Consider the following 15,976-nt stretch of genomic DNA (forward strand, 5'->3'; position numbering starts at 1 on the left):
GAGAAAGCATCCTGAGCTACATAACGTTTGTTTCATTCCAGATCATGATTTGTTAGTATTCAAACATTGTTTCATCTTAACATCTTGTCTTAACCTTTTTTTTTTATCTTCCTTTCTGTCATTTCTTCTTGCTGTCACCTCCCTGCAGGTTATTGTTTTTATTTTAATTATTTTTCATTGTCTTCCTCACATTTCTCTTTTATTGTCTTTTAGTTTCTTTCCTATTTGTAAAGCACTTTGTAACCCTGTTTTGAAAAATGCTTTTTAAATAAAGATTATTATTTCTTATTATTACTTAAACCTCAAACATATTGTTTACAAGACTTATAATGATGGTTTGATACAAAAATAAATCAACTAAAGTCATCTTTGTAGACATCAACTAAAGGGAGCTGATTTGTCCGATCATTCTGACATAGCTTGAATGCATGTTAGTCCCGCACCTGTTCTGAACCCTCTACTGCCCCCTACCGGACATATTAACAACTGCAGCCTTTTATTATTGTAATCTAGACAGCAAGAAATACAAAAAACAAGCTGCAGCTTTAATATAAACTCCAGAAAAAAAAGAAGAATTGAGAAAAAAGTCACTCAGCTACTTTATGAAATAAAAGAATGTAGAGAAGAATGAAGGCTACAACTTTTGCTCCCTGTTTATTTTGATAGTATACACCGGAAGTAATGCTGTAATGTGATGTCTGACTTGATGTTTGTGGCGTCAACATGAACTATTATGTATAACATTATCCCTTATTCTAGTCTAGCTTCAGCTATAGTTGATTTTACACTTGTCTATATATATTTTGCATAGTCTATAACTCTGCATCTTAACTCCTCTGCACTGAGGAGTTTGTATTGTGACAATCTATAGGTCTATAGTGGTCTAATACATGTTTTCTGACATATTATTTTTTACAGATATCATACTTATCTCATATTGTTTGGGAGGAAATTGTATTTTTTATATTTTTGATCTTTTTTCTGATGTTGGAGAATATTTTCCATAACACATAGGCCAGTTATTTATCTCTATTATGTATTTATATCTATTTATCTATCTCTATACTCGAGTTTGTGTTGATTAATTAATTGCTTAATCTTTCATTACCAACCATAATCACACCATGTCAACCTGTCACTACTGAAACATCTTTAATACTGCCTGTAATTACTGCTATTTAAACCATTTGTAACATTTGTATTTATCTAAATTCTATTTGTAACATTGTATATATCTAAATTGTATTCTATCTTTATTCATCTATTTTTATTTTTACTTATTTTATTTTACTAATTGGAACTTTTTCTTGTTTGTACTCATGTCTGGGTTGCTGCAGCAACTGAATTTCCTCCCCAGGGATCAATAAAGTAATGTCTTATCTTATCTTATCTTATTTATCTTTCCCATGCTGATATTCATTATTATTAATAATAATGCAGATTGGACTTCAAAACTTGGAATAGAATAGAATAGAATATCTTTATTCTCATTATCACAGGTACAACAAAATTAAGTGCCATCGTATTTAAGTGCAAACTAGATAATACAATAGCTCAAAACAGACAAACCCACACATACATCTACATTCAACAGTTCTTGCACAATTCCCTTTATAATTTAATATTTTGAATTCCATAAATAATTGAATAAGGTAGAAATTAACGAAAGGAAGATCAGAATAAAACACTAGAGAGCACTAACATGCAGTGGCACATGATAACATCCTGAGGGCAGTACAGGAAGTCTATTTCACAAACACTCTCCCTCCTATCATCTCAAACCTATGTATGCAGCTACACTCAGAGACATAAACACAATTATTATATGTGGAAATTATTGATAAATAAGCTGACTGTGAGGTAGATTTTGATTTGATCGTTATAAGCCTTTTAAATGTCAAGAGACTGTATGGTCAGGACAGACAAAACACAACGCTACCACTTCCTGCTGCAACTTTCAAAATAAAAGTTTACAAATGCACCGTGCAACCTGCCCTGACATGTTGAAGCAAACAGACATACATTCTTTAAATATTTATATATGCCCCAAAGCTAGGTTTTTACATAAAGATGTCAATCTCTGCAAACAAAGTCCTGCAAAAAATGACTAATATTAAACTGCTGAAGATGTTTTCTTTTCATAAGGATTACATCTAGATTGTTTATGAAAATGTGTTCTCAATTTAAGAATAGAATTACCAAAAGGCAACCAAGTCACTGAGTCAGAATCAGTATTTTCCGTCAACAGGGCCCCTGTTTCCTTATAACAAATTTAAAACGTAATGAAATTCTGTAAATAATGCTCAGAGGCTCAGCTTTCACTTCAGATGTTTTATTATTTATCAGGCAGTATAACTGGCAGGATTTTACTCTCTGTTTTCTTTTTATTCTTTAATATTTTAATATATTTTTTAAATTTATTTTTATTTTTTTAATATTATTAATTATATTTTTTTATTTCTGATCTTTTTATCTTTTATCCTTTTTCTTTAGTATTCCAACATTGTTTTATCTTAACATCTTGACTTAACCTTTTTTTTTTTTTCTTCTTTCTGTCCCCTTCCTGCAGGTTATTGCTTTTTTATTATTTTCCATTGTCTTCCTTACATTTCACTTTTATTGTCTTTTAGTTTCTTCCCTATTTGTAAAGAACTTTGTAACCCTGTTTTGAAAAGTATTAACTAAGATTATTATTCTGATTATTATATATATCAAATACTATTATATTAACCCTCTTGTTATGTTGCGGGTCAAATTGACCCATTTAAAAGTTCCAAAATCTAAAAAAAAAAAGTTAAATGTTTTTTTTGCTATGAAACTTCTTCTGCTTGGCTTAATTAACGTAAATAACATATAAAATGAAAATTCCTTGCCCAGGACACTTTGCCATTTGACTGCAGAAGCTGGGGATCTTAGAGCGAAAAGCTGGCAGCCCTTAGAACAGTGAGGGACAAGTGGGTAGAGCAGCTTCCACTCCTCTATAACCCAGGCCCTAATGTCACAGTGGATGAAAGGCTACAGGCATTCAGAGGTTCACTCCATTGTAGGCAATATATGCCTTCCAAACCAGCTAAATACAGCATCAAAACCTGGGCAGCTTGTGACAGAAGAGGTGTCTCCTGTGAATTTATCAACATCACTTCATTAAAAAGAAAAAATGTCATGTAAAACTATTGTATTTATTTTTAGGTCTTTCAAATGTACATTAAAAAAGTTTTAATGTGAATTTTGATGAAAAACGAGTGAGTTTTTGAACCATGAGCTGTGAGAATTAGAGAACACCAATGGACTAATTATTGATTTAAATGGTTAGTTATGGAGTTAAAAATTAGATTCAAGAAAATATGTATTGGTATTTTTGTGGGTCCTAACACTTTTGGGTAATTGAATATGCCCCGGGTCAAATTGACCAAGGGCCTCTCTGTAATCAAACATGTAGATATACAATGTAACAAATCTCCAAGCAGAATTCACATATTTTCATTTATTTTATTATTTAACTCACCTACATATACTTTTTTTTAATGTAAAACTACCTCACGTTCACGTCAGCATCTTTGCACTACTCCCCACTGCACTATTATCATAAGATAAGACAGGATAAGATATACTTTATTGGTCCCCCATTGGGGGAAATTCTTTTGTTACAGCAGCTTACAACACGGGACAGGGGAATACAACAATGTACTAACATAGTTTAAAAATATAATAACAATAATCATAGCAATGACAAAGGTAAAATAGAATAGAATAAAAGAAAATAGAATAAAAGAAAATAGAACAAAATAAAATAAAATATGACAACTATTACAGATGTATACACACTATGTACACTTCTATCTGAAATGTCATGTTTTATTTTTAGCCTGTACATATTAGTCATGCCTATTTGTTATCTTTTTGTGTTTATAGTTGATGTCATTATTATTATTATTATTATTATTATTATTATTATTATTATTATTATTATTATTATTATCATCATTATTATTATTATCATTATTATCATTATTATTATTATTATTATTATTATTAATATTATTATTATTATTATTAATATTAATATCATATTTATATTATATTTGTATTTTTATGTCTTATTATTATGCCTTTGTACAAAGAGAGCACAGTTCACGAAGTCAAATTCCTTGTGTTCAAGCATACATGATTGCTGTTCCAGAGAAACGAACATAACAGGAGGGTTAGATAAAAACAATATTTCTCCTTTGATAGATGTGTCATTGATTTATGAATGGAAATGATTATGTTTTGATTGTTTTCAGAGGAGAGAGGACATGAAATGATTTACTAAATATTGTCTCATAGGGTGTTTCAGCAGCCGGCCAATCAGCGACGAGGAGAGCGCTTGGCAGCTGTCTTCCTATTGGCTGATGTCTACGTCACTCAGAGGGGGCGGAGCATGGTAGGTTGCAGCGCAGGTGAAGTGTTGCCTGTGGTTCATAGGGCAACAAACAGCAGCATCAATGGTGGAGTACGCGTCCATTCAGGGAACGGTCTGAGAGAGACCAGTACTGGGGCTTACATGGAGAGCTGAAAGAGAACATGAGGCTAACATCCTTAATGATGTACATATCTCCGGGTCTGCTGGTTATTTTCTATATATATGTTGGATTTTCTGAAGCCGCACCTCGCATCATCCCCTACGATGCGTCGCCTATCTCCAGGAAGCCCGGCTCAGCCTCCGACACCTGGGAGACCCTGCACACCGACATGCCTCTGCCCGAGAGCAGCTCCTCTCTCGGGCCTTTAGGTGGACTCACACCGGCGCCTGCTTTTGTTACAGCCGGCCCGAGCACCACCTCCACTACAACAAGCCCTAATTCTAAACCTGCAACCACCTTCCAGCCTCCAACTACCACGGCCAGGGTGACCACTACCACCACCACCCAGGATACTGGATTAATCTCGGCCTCTACAGATCAGATAACAGCGCCGATTTCCAGATTAACGAGCAAAAGATCCACCGATGTTCAGACCCCACTGTTTACTCCGGAGAAGACTCTGCAGACCATGGTGTCCATGGTGTCCCAGCGCACTGCAAACGATGCCTGGGCTGCAGATAACATTGGCACATCTGTTACCTCAATAGAGAATAGTCAAGGTGAGTACTTTGCACTCCAGGTGCAGTGGAAATTACGTCAGATTGAGAATTTGTGCAATTAAATCATGCAAAAAACATGAATGCATGGGATTCAGGGATCGATCACTCATGTTCGGGTGAAAAACATCCATGTCTGATGGAGAAGGAGCAGGGTGGTCGCACGGTGGTTTTGACGCAGAGACCGAATAAACCAGATTGCAACAATGGGCAGACCCCTCAGATTGCATGGTGCACCCCTGCATGAATCAGGAAGCTACAAAGCCTAATCTGAGGAATTATATTCCTTTTACGCAGCGTTTCCACCGTGCGTTTCGCCCTCAATCATATTCAGGAGGCCTTTTTTTTTTTTTTTTAAAAGGATGCCACTCTTACTGTGGGCTGGAAAAAAAAGAGGAGGGGGGCTGTGAGGGGGTGTGAGGTTGATCCTCTTGTTGTTCAGTCAATTTATCCAATCCATCAGTGCACATCAGACCCGTGATCCCCTTTGTGCCAAAGCAGGCATGTTTGATACTCACAGGAAATTACAAGAAGCTGCTAAAATAGCTGCTTCGTCCCCTCTATTGTTGTTTGCATGGCATGCACAGAACAAGGCCATGCAACCAAAATGGCCAGGCAGGCCAAGCAAGCTATGAATGAGCAATGACGGTGGAGCCCCTCCTCTCACACACACCTCACACACACACACCAGTATCCATGTGGATGTGTTGTTCTCCATCCCAGTACAGCAGCACAGGCTGGAGGATGTCATCCAGAGCGGGTCCTCAATGGGTGGGTGGGGGGGAGTGTGCTGGGGGATGTGGTTATCAGAGCACACCAGAGCAAGGTTCCTGCTTTGTCATTGTTTCTTTACTTAGAAAGAAAATGTGAGAAGTGAAAATGAAAAAGCCACTTCACACATTTTCAGATTTTATTCCCTGTTTTCATCCATCAGTTCTTTTTGTTTCCCCGGCCGTACCTGCCCCAGTCTGGCTCTTCTTCTGTTCTTCTGCCCCGAAGCCAGAACATAACACAGAGCAGATTTTATTTCATATTCTGACTGATATTGGCTCTTCACACCGGGGGTCCTGTCATGTTTCTTACATTGACCCTTTGTTCTCAGTGCTCTGTGCCACCTTACAGGCAGCATTAACCTCAGTGAAAGGAGGGAGGAGGGGATTAGAGGAGCTAATCAAACTGGCTGTTTCAATGTGCTCATAAACAGATCTGAGGCTGCAGGGCCTCTGATTGTACTCACAACGCTCTAATGCGTGCATTAACCCTCCTGTTACCCTCAAATTGACTAACACATTTTGTCCTTGGGGTCAATTTGACCCCCGGCAATTTAAACCTCCAGAAACTGATGTTACCCAGGTGTATGTTTCTTTGTTGACTACCTAAACAGCTCTTTAAATAAAACATATTTAAGCATAAACACAATTTAAAGCATTCAGAAGGACTTTATTATAAAACAGAACATCAAACTGTTGTGAGTTTATCATGCTCTCATCGGCCCTGCCTTGTTTCTATGTTATCAGAACGTATGACACAGGACTCATCATTGAATGTCTTCAGAGACATGGTGGCTGGAAATATTATATCTCAATCTAAAGGTTGGTGGTTCGATCCCAGCTCCTGCAGTCACATGCAGAAGTGTCCTCGGGCAAGACACTGAACCCCAACTTGCTCCTTCTGTATTTTTCTCATGTTATATGCAGCTAAAACAGCCTGGGGTCAAATTGACCCCAAGGAACACCGATGCGTTATTTTTAGGGATAGACAGATTATTGTCCGGGCCGATTATCGGCACCGATAAGAGATCAATTTAAAACTGAAATATCTCCATAAAACAAAGATAAGTGAAAGATTGACATTTTGGAAAACTTGATTTACTCTAGAAAACTTTAGGGAGCTGTTTATTAGACCAAGTTTTCATTTAACTTTATAAGACATGCTGCTGAGCCTGAGAGCTCCCTGCACTTTGTGTTGGAATTTTAAAACAAAGATGTCTGTTGTCTAAGATAAAAAAACCTTTAACATGTTGCATATCTGAACAGCTGTTTAATAAACATATGCTTAAAGCCATTTAAACAAAGTTAAGTGTTGGAGTTTGTATTATTCAACATTTTGACGCCAATATTTCCCCTTTTACTGCGAATGAATAATGGCTCCAAATATCAGTTATCGGCCTCCTTGACTACTAATAATCAGTATCAGTATCGGCCCTGAACAAAAACATATCAGGCTATCTCTAGTAATTTATTTCACATGAAATTGGAAGATATCAACATTTTAATTATATATAATCCCAGTTGTTCCCATCAAATTAGGAAAAGTAATGAAATATGAAGCCAAACAAATGATGTTCATCATTAAATTAGAGACGTTAAACATTGAATGGGGTCCAATTGACCCCAAGGATAATAGGAGGGTTAAAGGGCCAACTGAGTCTGGACGGATTTTTCTGAGAGTGGTTCGGTTCATTACTACATCGGCTCAGAAAGAAACGTTTGGCGTCTTGTTTGAACCGTCTTGGGATCCTTAGTGATGAAACCTGAGCACATCCTCAGAGATTCACCAGTTTATATATAAATACGTATAAGACGCTAAAACATCACTATTAAAAAAATACAGAAAGATCGTGTTTCTACTTTTTCCATCTTCTCCAAGATTCTGACACGTTGATCGTCTCCAGCGTCTCTGCTATGAGCCGCTCCTCTTTGTCTGGTGTGTCAGATTATGTCTGAGGGACACAAAGACGCCGCTTAAAGAATATCTGCAGTTTCCTCTCTTTCACCGAAAACGAAGAGAGAGAAGGGGAAGAAGGGTCCGACATCTTGAACATAGCAACCATTCAAAGATACTCAAAATCTGTGTTGCACCTCCTTCATTAAATATCATGAAGTATTATCTCATGATTGCAGATGTACGGAGGGTCATTAGGGCAACGTGAACATGTCTATTCAATCCCTGCAGTCTGAATTAACCTCGGCTCTCTTTCTGTAACCACATGAGAAGGAATTGTAACAAAAACAATGTAAAAGTCATGACTCGTGGATTTGTAACGTGGACCCGATCCAGAGGAATCCAGCTAAAATGGCGTCGTGTTTATGTTTCCGTAGTTTCCATTTTAAACCAGATGTTTTTGTCATTCATTTGGACGTCAGAGTCAAAGCGTGTGTCCTTGTTTTAGGTCATACTCTAAAGTCTCTGCGTTCCTTTTCAAAAGTTAATTCAGGAACTTCGGCGTGAGCTCGTCATTGTTGTAGCCTAAAGGTCTCTGACAAGATAATATCACGTCAACAACAAAGGGCGTCACCTGAGTTAACGCCTCACATCATCTCCTCGTACACATTCTCTGACAGGGCGGGGAGGGGGAGGGGGGGGGTGTTCTCACCTCCTCTCGGCTCCTTCTTTTCCAGTCTGATCTGAAAACTGATGAAGCCGTTTCGATGCTCGGACATGAATTGAAAGCGAGTAGTTGTTTGTCACTGCGTCTGTTTTCTCTCTCCAGAAGCTCAGACAGGTGAATTAGGCGTGAGAGGAGCTTTGAGACGAGACATGTCCTGAACAGCCTGCTGCTGCCCCGTGTCTGAATACCAGCCACGCTGTCACGCCACTTTTACAGCAGTCAGAGCGATAGCAGAGAGATGAACTCTTTTTGCCCTTTTCTCTCGGCTAAACGCGGGTCCAGTCCGATCTTCATCAAACCTGTGGTGTGGCCGCACAGATCCCCCCCCACACACAATCTCACACACATGGCCCCTCTTCCACACACCTAGAGGACGCCTGCTTTTAACAATGAGCTGCAGTGTGTGTGAGGTGGAAAGCGTTCAGTGGATCTCACACATTCTCATGCGTGATCAGGGTCGACACTTCCTCTTCAGTGGCCTTTTACTGTAGCGAAGAGGCTGACAGTACGCTCCACAGGCTTGCATAACCACGGGCCTTTCTTAGTTACATAAAAAAACTAAGCAACAGTGGAAGGAGAGCATAATCTGAGTGGGACGCCGGGGCAGAGGAACATTAAAATTCAGCTGTCTTTTCCACTTTATCTGACTGTTAGCTCAACCTGAGACACACTCACTGAAAACCTTTACGTTTTAATCTCACCTCTCTATCTCCACCGTCTCTTTGTTCGCCTGTTCAGCACCAAATGGAGACCTAGAGGCAGGCATTCAGTCGTCACATGCCACACCTAACCTGAGATCAGATGAATAATAGATCAGCACTCTGTGCAGGGTCATCCATATGTGTGTCATTATATCCTTGGTGCACTAGTGTGAACTGCACAAACGCCTTTAATGCAGAACGACTCACTTTTAACAGGTTTACAGTCTTTGTGTACACTGACATAAATCTTCTTTAGGTGAATTAATCAAATACAGTGTGAGTTATGGTTGCATATAAAACAGATATGATGGCATTTTTAAGAGCATTGATGAAGCTAACTGGAAACACAGGCTGTAAATATTTAAGGGTGGTTTATACTTCTACGCAGGCAATCCAAAGCCCCCGAGCAGACCAATCAAAGGGCTTGAGGACTGCGCCGATTCAACGGGTAGTTACATTACACCCAACTCAGTCGAGGCATGATGGCTGTCTAACATGAGTCTGGTTCTGCCTGAGGTTTCTGCCTGTTAAATAGAAGTTTGTCCTCTCCACTGTAACTAGCTAAATACTGTGAGGTGCAATGCTCATGGTGGATTAAGGTGGGGTCAGACTGAGTCTTATCCTGTCTTGGTGTTGGGTCTCTGTTCATAATTTGACATAGAGTGGTCTAGACCTGCTCTGTTTGTAAAAGAGTCATGAGATAACATTTGTTGTGATTTGGTGCTATACAAATAAAGATTGATTGATTTATTGATTGATTGATTAGTAGGCCTCCGTGTAGGTACGGGGGCTATACGGACCTCCGGTGTAGGCTACGCCGTCCATTAGACGCAGAAGTAGAAATCAGGCTTTATATGCTAAAGGCTGATTTATACTTCTGCGTCTCCCCTACACAGCAGTGGTCAAGGCAGGCATGAGCACCATATACTTGTGCGTCGATGTGTCTGTGTCGCTCAGCAATTCTCAGCCGAAACGCTTGAGGGCAGTGTGGTCTCTCTGATAGCCGTCGCCTGCTTCCGGCCCCGCTACGATCTCTGTTTCCTTTTCCACAGAGATTCAGAGCGTGTTCTGTTAATCTACAGCTGATACATGTTGCTGTTTATCATACAGACATGATTACATGAAGAATAGAGAGGAGGAGATGACATACATGGCCGATGAGCGGGGTTCCCGGAAGTGCTGTAAATGCAGGCAATAGAAAGCCGCCGAGCTGAACAATCACAGGGCTTGAGGTCCGCGTTGATTTGACGGGTAGTTACATTTTGGAGGAGGTTCACGTCTGTTACCTGCGTAGGCCATAGACTGTAAAAAATATGGACGTAGTATCCGTGACGTCACCCATCTGTTTCTGAAGCGCTGTTTTGAGACCAATCGTCGGCGGCAGCCATATTGCTTCTGTGGAGCCAGTGTGACGTAAAGAGGTAGAGTTTGAGCCTCCCAGCCAACAGCTGCAGTGTTCCAACAGGCAGCTGTGTCTCTCATTGGAAGACTAGTAATCTCAATATCTTCAAAATTGCCGCGTTAGAAAAAAATTCAACCCCCCTCACAGTGAGAGGACATCGAGCAATTAGCTATCCAGACTACACTGGTCTTTGTACCAGGCTGTAAACATGTTTATTTCTGCTGTAAAGATCGTCTTTTTCCCATTCATGTGTATGTGACTTCCGGTACTTCCGGAGCCAGCCTCAAGTGGATCCTTGATGAACTGCAGTTTTTAAGACTTCTGCATTGGACAGTATTTTTAGACCGGAGGTTGCCGCTTGGTGTAGGTCTCTGTGTAGGTACGGGGGCTATGGGGACCTCCGGTGTAGGCTATGTCATCGATTCGACGCAGAAGTTTAAATCAGGCTGTATATGGTGAGTCTCAATAAGATGTTTGCGTTCATTGTTCAGGGTTCAATGAACGGAGGTCTCTTCCTCTCACAACAAACTGACACAGTCATGAAGAGCAGTAAAAACACATAGGCTGCATAAGTAATGGACGTAGTATCCATGAACACCCATCTGTTACTGAAGCCCTGTTTTGAAGCCAATCGTCGGCGGGAGTCATATTAGTGTTAAAAACTGGAGTTCATCGAGGATCCACTTGAGGCTGGCTCCGGAAGTACCAGAAACCACATACACACCAATTAAAAAAAGACAATCTCTTCAGCAGAAATAAACATGTTTACAGCCTGGTTCAAAAGACGAGTGTAGTCTGGATAACTCACTTCTCGATTGGCACACACTGTACGGGCGTTGAATTTTTTTCTAACACAACTTTTCAGAAGATGTTAAGATTACCGGTTTTGCCCAAATAAGGACATGACTGTCTTGATTGACAGGCGGGAACACATAGCTGTTAGCTAGGAGACTTAAACCCCGCCTCTTTACCTCACACTAAGCTTGGTTGAGTTCAGCATTTCCAATATGGCTGCCGCCGACTATTGGCTTCAAAACAGCGCTTCAGAAACAGATGGGTGACATCACGGATACTACGTCCATTATTTATACAGTCTGTGGTCACGTGATGAAGGTAGACGTTCAAACATTGTCATCTGCTTTACTAAGTCAGAGTTTCCCTGTTTGGATTTTGCAGACCTTAAAGTCAAAGCCCTGAGACTCTAAGACTGAATCTAAATGTCTAAACAGTACGACACTCATTGTCTGTTCTGCAGTTTCACTTCGACGACAAGTGCAACTTATTTACTGAAATGTCTACATCTTATGGAGCTACGTCCGTCTTTATCTCCATTAAATGAGGTTGATACACTTGACTGGACTTGGTTCCGTATCATCCACACCTCTCTGCAGGGAAACGGCTTGTGATGGTCCCCTGAAGTTCCCAAAAGAGGAACCAGTCGGTCAGAAAGAAGTCTCTGTGGCTTCATCTGAAAAGGGGAAATGTTGTTGGTACTGTACTGAGCCGACCAGACATAACAGTCTGTGTTTATGATAATCAATGCAGCGCCTTCACTCAGTCGTCTGCAGACACAGCTGTGATGGAGCTCACTTGAAGTCGTCTCTCAAACACTTTGGTGGAGTAAGTGTTTATTAAATATTAATGCTTCAGAGTTTATTGTCCGAGGAATTGTCTTTGACAGGTACGTGGTGGTTAACATTTGAAGAATGAAGATTTTTAATTGGTTGATTGGCGTTTTATAATCGACTGAATCGAGTCTGTGAACTTTATCTCTACTTTTATCTTCATGTAGTCTCTTCTCCTTTTTAAAGCTCTTTCAGCTGCATTTATATCTGAAAGGCAGATGAGTTTTCTTATTCTTGATTGCATGAAATGTCTGTCCATGAACTCGTCTCACTAATAAAGCAAAGTGAAGATATTGTGACTGACTGTTCCTTTCTTTCCCTCAGAGGGTCTTTGTAACTGCAGCAGTGGTAGCGAGGGGATTCTGGACCCGGACGAGTGTGACCAGAACACCGGTCAGTGCTCGTGTTTGTCAGGCTACACGGGGCTGCAGTGTGAGGACTGCGAGGAGGGATACTTCACCAACGGGACCAGCGGCTGCCTGCCCTGCGCCTGCGACTCCTACGGTGCAGTGAACCCCCTCTGTGACAGGTGAGGCCGCGCTCTCTCTCTCGTTCTGCTGTCTGGTTTTCACCCTGTGGTTCCTGCGGAGGAAGTGATCTCTGCTCGGCTGTTTTGGGGAAGTGTTAATGGAGTTGCATTTGTGTTCCCATGAAACTAACATGTCTGAAACTAAACTACAGGAAAGGGTTAAAACTGCAGAAGCGATCAGTGACTGCTCTGCTTCATGAGAAGGATCGTGTTAATTTGTTTATTGGAGGTTTACTCGTATGTCTTTTTTATTTGGACTATAGCACACTCATTCCAACATTTTTTCAGTGTATAAATTCACTCCCCGTCCTGGCTGCAGCTTCACAGTCCTTCTGTTGGACCCACTGAGGCAGTTATATGAGCATTGCACAAAGTGAGTCATGTCAAATGATGGAGTTGTGAATACTGATGAATCCACAGAGAGTAATCAGTGCCTAATCATGCAGTTTCCATCAGCTTTCTAAAGGTTTAAGAGCCTCATAAGCTCATTATTTGGTCGTACAGCCTGCCACTAAACTCCTCGGTTCAATCTCAGCTATTATCAAACTCCTTTTTTTTTCCAGGAGCAACTGTTTTATAACATAAAAGCTCTGATAAACCCTCTTTACACCACCTGCCAAGCACCGGACGCAGCATTTGAGCCTTTAACATCCAAAGAGCAAGATATTTCTCACAGGAGACGGAGGAGACCAAAACAGAGTGAATTTTGGACTTCAATTCCTGTGGTGTTAAAATCAGGAAACTACTCACCAAGACTTTTTCACTTGTTATTGCGTCCTTATATTTGGTATTTTAAAAAAAGAAAGCTTGAGAGTACGTGGTCAAGATGATGGTAATCTTAAAAACACACACAGTGATGAGTCTTAACTGCGAGCTAGCTTGTTGGTCTTGTAAAAGCTCTGATAAAAGCAAGATATTTCTCACAGGAGATGGAGGAGACCAAAACGGAGTGAATTTTGGACTTTTATTCTTGTGGTGCTAAAAATAAAAAAAACTGCTCTCCAAGACGTTTTCATGAACGAGTTAAACTTGTTATTGCCTCCTTATATTTGGTCTTCTAAAAACAGAAAGCATTAGAGGGGATGGTTGTGATGATGAGAAACTGAAAAAACACACAGTGATGAGTCATAACTGCAAGCTAGCTTGCTGGTCTTGTAAAAGCTCAGATAAACCCTCTTTACACCACCTGAAAAGCACCAGATGCAGCTTTTACACCACCTGCCAAGCACCAGCTGCACATTTTGAGCCTTCAGCGTCCACAGAGCAAGATATTTCTCAAAGAAGATGGAGGAGACCAAAACGGAGTGAATTTTGGACTTTCATTCTTGTGGTGTTACAATCAGGAAACTGCTCATCACGACTTTTTCATGAACAAATTAAACTTCTAATGCAATTGCTGCCTTATATTTGATCTTTTAAAAACAGGGGGATGATGTTTGTTGTAAACAGAAGCAAATCATACTCAGTATGACAATATTTAAAACACACACAGTGATGAGTCATAACTGCGAGCTAGCTTGTTGCTCTTGTAAAAGCTCTGACAAAAACCCCTTTACACCACCTGCCAAGCACCAGTTGCAGCTTTTGAGCCTTCAACGTCCAATGAGCAAGATATTTCTCACAGGAGATGGAGGAAACCAAAACGGAGTGAATTCTGGACTTTTATTCTTGTGATATTAAAGGAAACTGCTCACCACGACAGTTTCCCTTGTTATTGCTTCCTTAAATTTGGTCTTTTAAAAACAGAAAGCTTGGGAGGGGGTGATGAGAATCTTAAAAACACACACAGTGATGAGTCATAACTGCGTGTTAGCTTGTTGGTCTTGTATAAGCTATGATAAACACTATTTACACCATCTTCCAAGCACTAGGTGCAGCTTTTGAGCCTAGCAGAGGATTCAGCGTCCAAAGAGCAAGATATTTCTCACAGGAGATGGAGGAGACCAAAACGGAGTGAATTTTGGACTTTCATTCTTGTGGTGTTAGAATCAAGAAACTGCTCACCAAGACTTTTTCATGAACAAATTAAACTTCTGATGCAATTGCTGCCATATATTTGGTCTTTTAAAAACAGGGGGATGTTGGTTGGTGTAAACAGAAACTAATCAGTCCCTCCAGGAAGTTGTGATTTCGCGATCGCAACTATCAACGCAAATTCAACCAATCAGCACGATTTTTGGCGGCCTTGCAATTTTATACAATCACCGCAACTTTGACCAATTACCTTAATCTCAGCCCCTGTACGTCATCGGTTTTGTCATCAATTTCACTTCCTAGGAACATAAACGTAAGTCCTCACTTGATCGGCACTTTTCAACAACAAAACACGCACAGAGAACGGGTGAAGAGAGGGGACAGCAGGCAGGACAAGTGACCATGACAACGTTGTTATTTATAGATTGAGGGGCTCAGTGTTAGCTTGGTCTCTACCTGCAGCAGGTGTGCTTTATGAACCAGCTCTCCTTATCTCCATGCATCTGTCTCATCTTCATTGAGGATTTTTACCCCCGGTGTGTGTTAGTGACAAAGACACAACCGGGGGACGTCTGTTTACTATTTGATGTTTGACCTTGTTGCCGCTCTCACTGTAAAAAGCTCTGCATCTACAGCTTGATTTATTCTAGTTTGGTGAAACATCAGACACATTCAGTAAGTTTTGATCAACTCCTAGTCATCAAAGATGCAGATTAATTTCAGAGTGCGTGAACTGACTGTCAAGTGCCTCCGTCACTGGGAGGTGCATTCAGGGACCGTCGTAAATGTGCAATACAGTCCTTTCATGGCATTTTTCTGTGAATCAAGAGAATCAAAATACAGTCAGTGGCCACATCAAGAACGTTTTCTAAAAACAACTGTAATTTAGCGTATTTACTTGCCCCTGAGATGTTATTGGGGGACAACAACAACAAAAAAAATTGCAACTTTCACTGCAATTTTCCAAAAAGCTGTCGCAAAATCAGGCTTTTTGGGTCGCAACAATCATAAAAAAATCCTGCGAAATCCTGGAGGGACTGGCTAATGATGCTCAGTATGACAATATTTAAAGCACACACAGGGATGAGTCATAACTGCGAGCTAGCTTGTTGCTCTTGTAAAAGCTCTGATAAACCCTCTTGACAACACCTGCCAAGCACTAGATGCAGCTTTAGAGCCTTTAACATCCAAAGAGCAAGATATTTCTCACAGGAGATGGAGGAGACCAAAACAGA

At 40.3% G+C, this 15,976-nt stretch overlaps 1 protein-coding gene across 1 annotated transcript in view; it reads left to right on the forward strand.

Annotated features, from left to right (window-relative positions):
• Window positions 1-4,428: 4,428 nt before the first annotated feature.
• Window positions 4,429-15,976, forward strand: part of LOC117818637 (multiple epidermal growth factor-like domains protein 9) — a 55,094-nt gene continuing 43,546 nt past the window's right edge. Inside the window, exons 1-2 of the mRNA XM_034691588.1 lie at window positions 4,429-5,122; window positions 12,563-12,767. Coding sequence (XP_034547479.1) covers window positions 4,564-5,122; window positions 12,563-12,767 — 764 coding nt within the window. The 5' untranslated portion in view covers window positions 4,429-4,563. The remainder of the gene's footprint in view (window positions 5,123-12,562; window positions 12,768-15,976) is intronic.

Source organism: Notolabrus celidotus, chromosome 9 (genome assembly GCF_009762535.1).
Source record: "Notolabrus celidotus isolate fNotCel1 chromosome 9, fNotCel1.pri, whole genome shotgun sequence".
Lineage (NCBI taxonomy): Eukaryota > Metazoa > Chordata > Actinopteri > Labriformes > Labridae > Notolabrus > Notolabrus celidotus.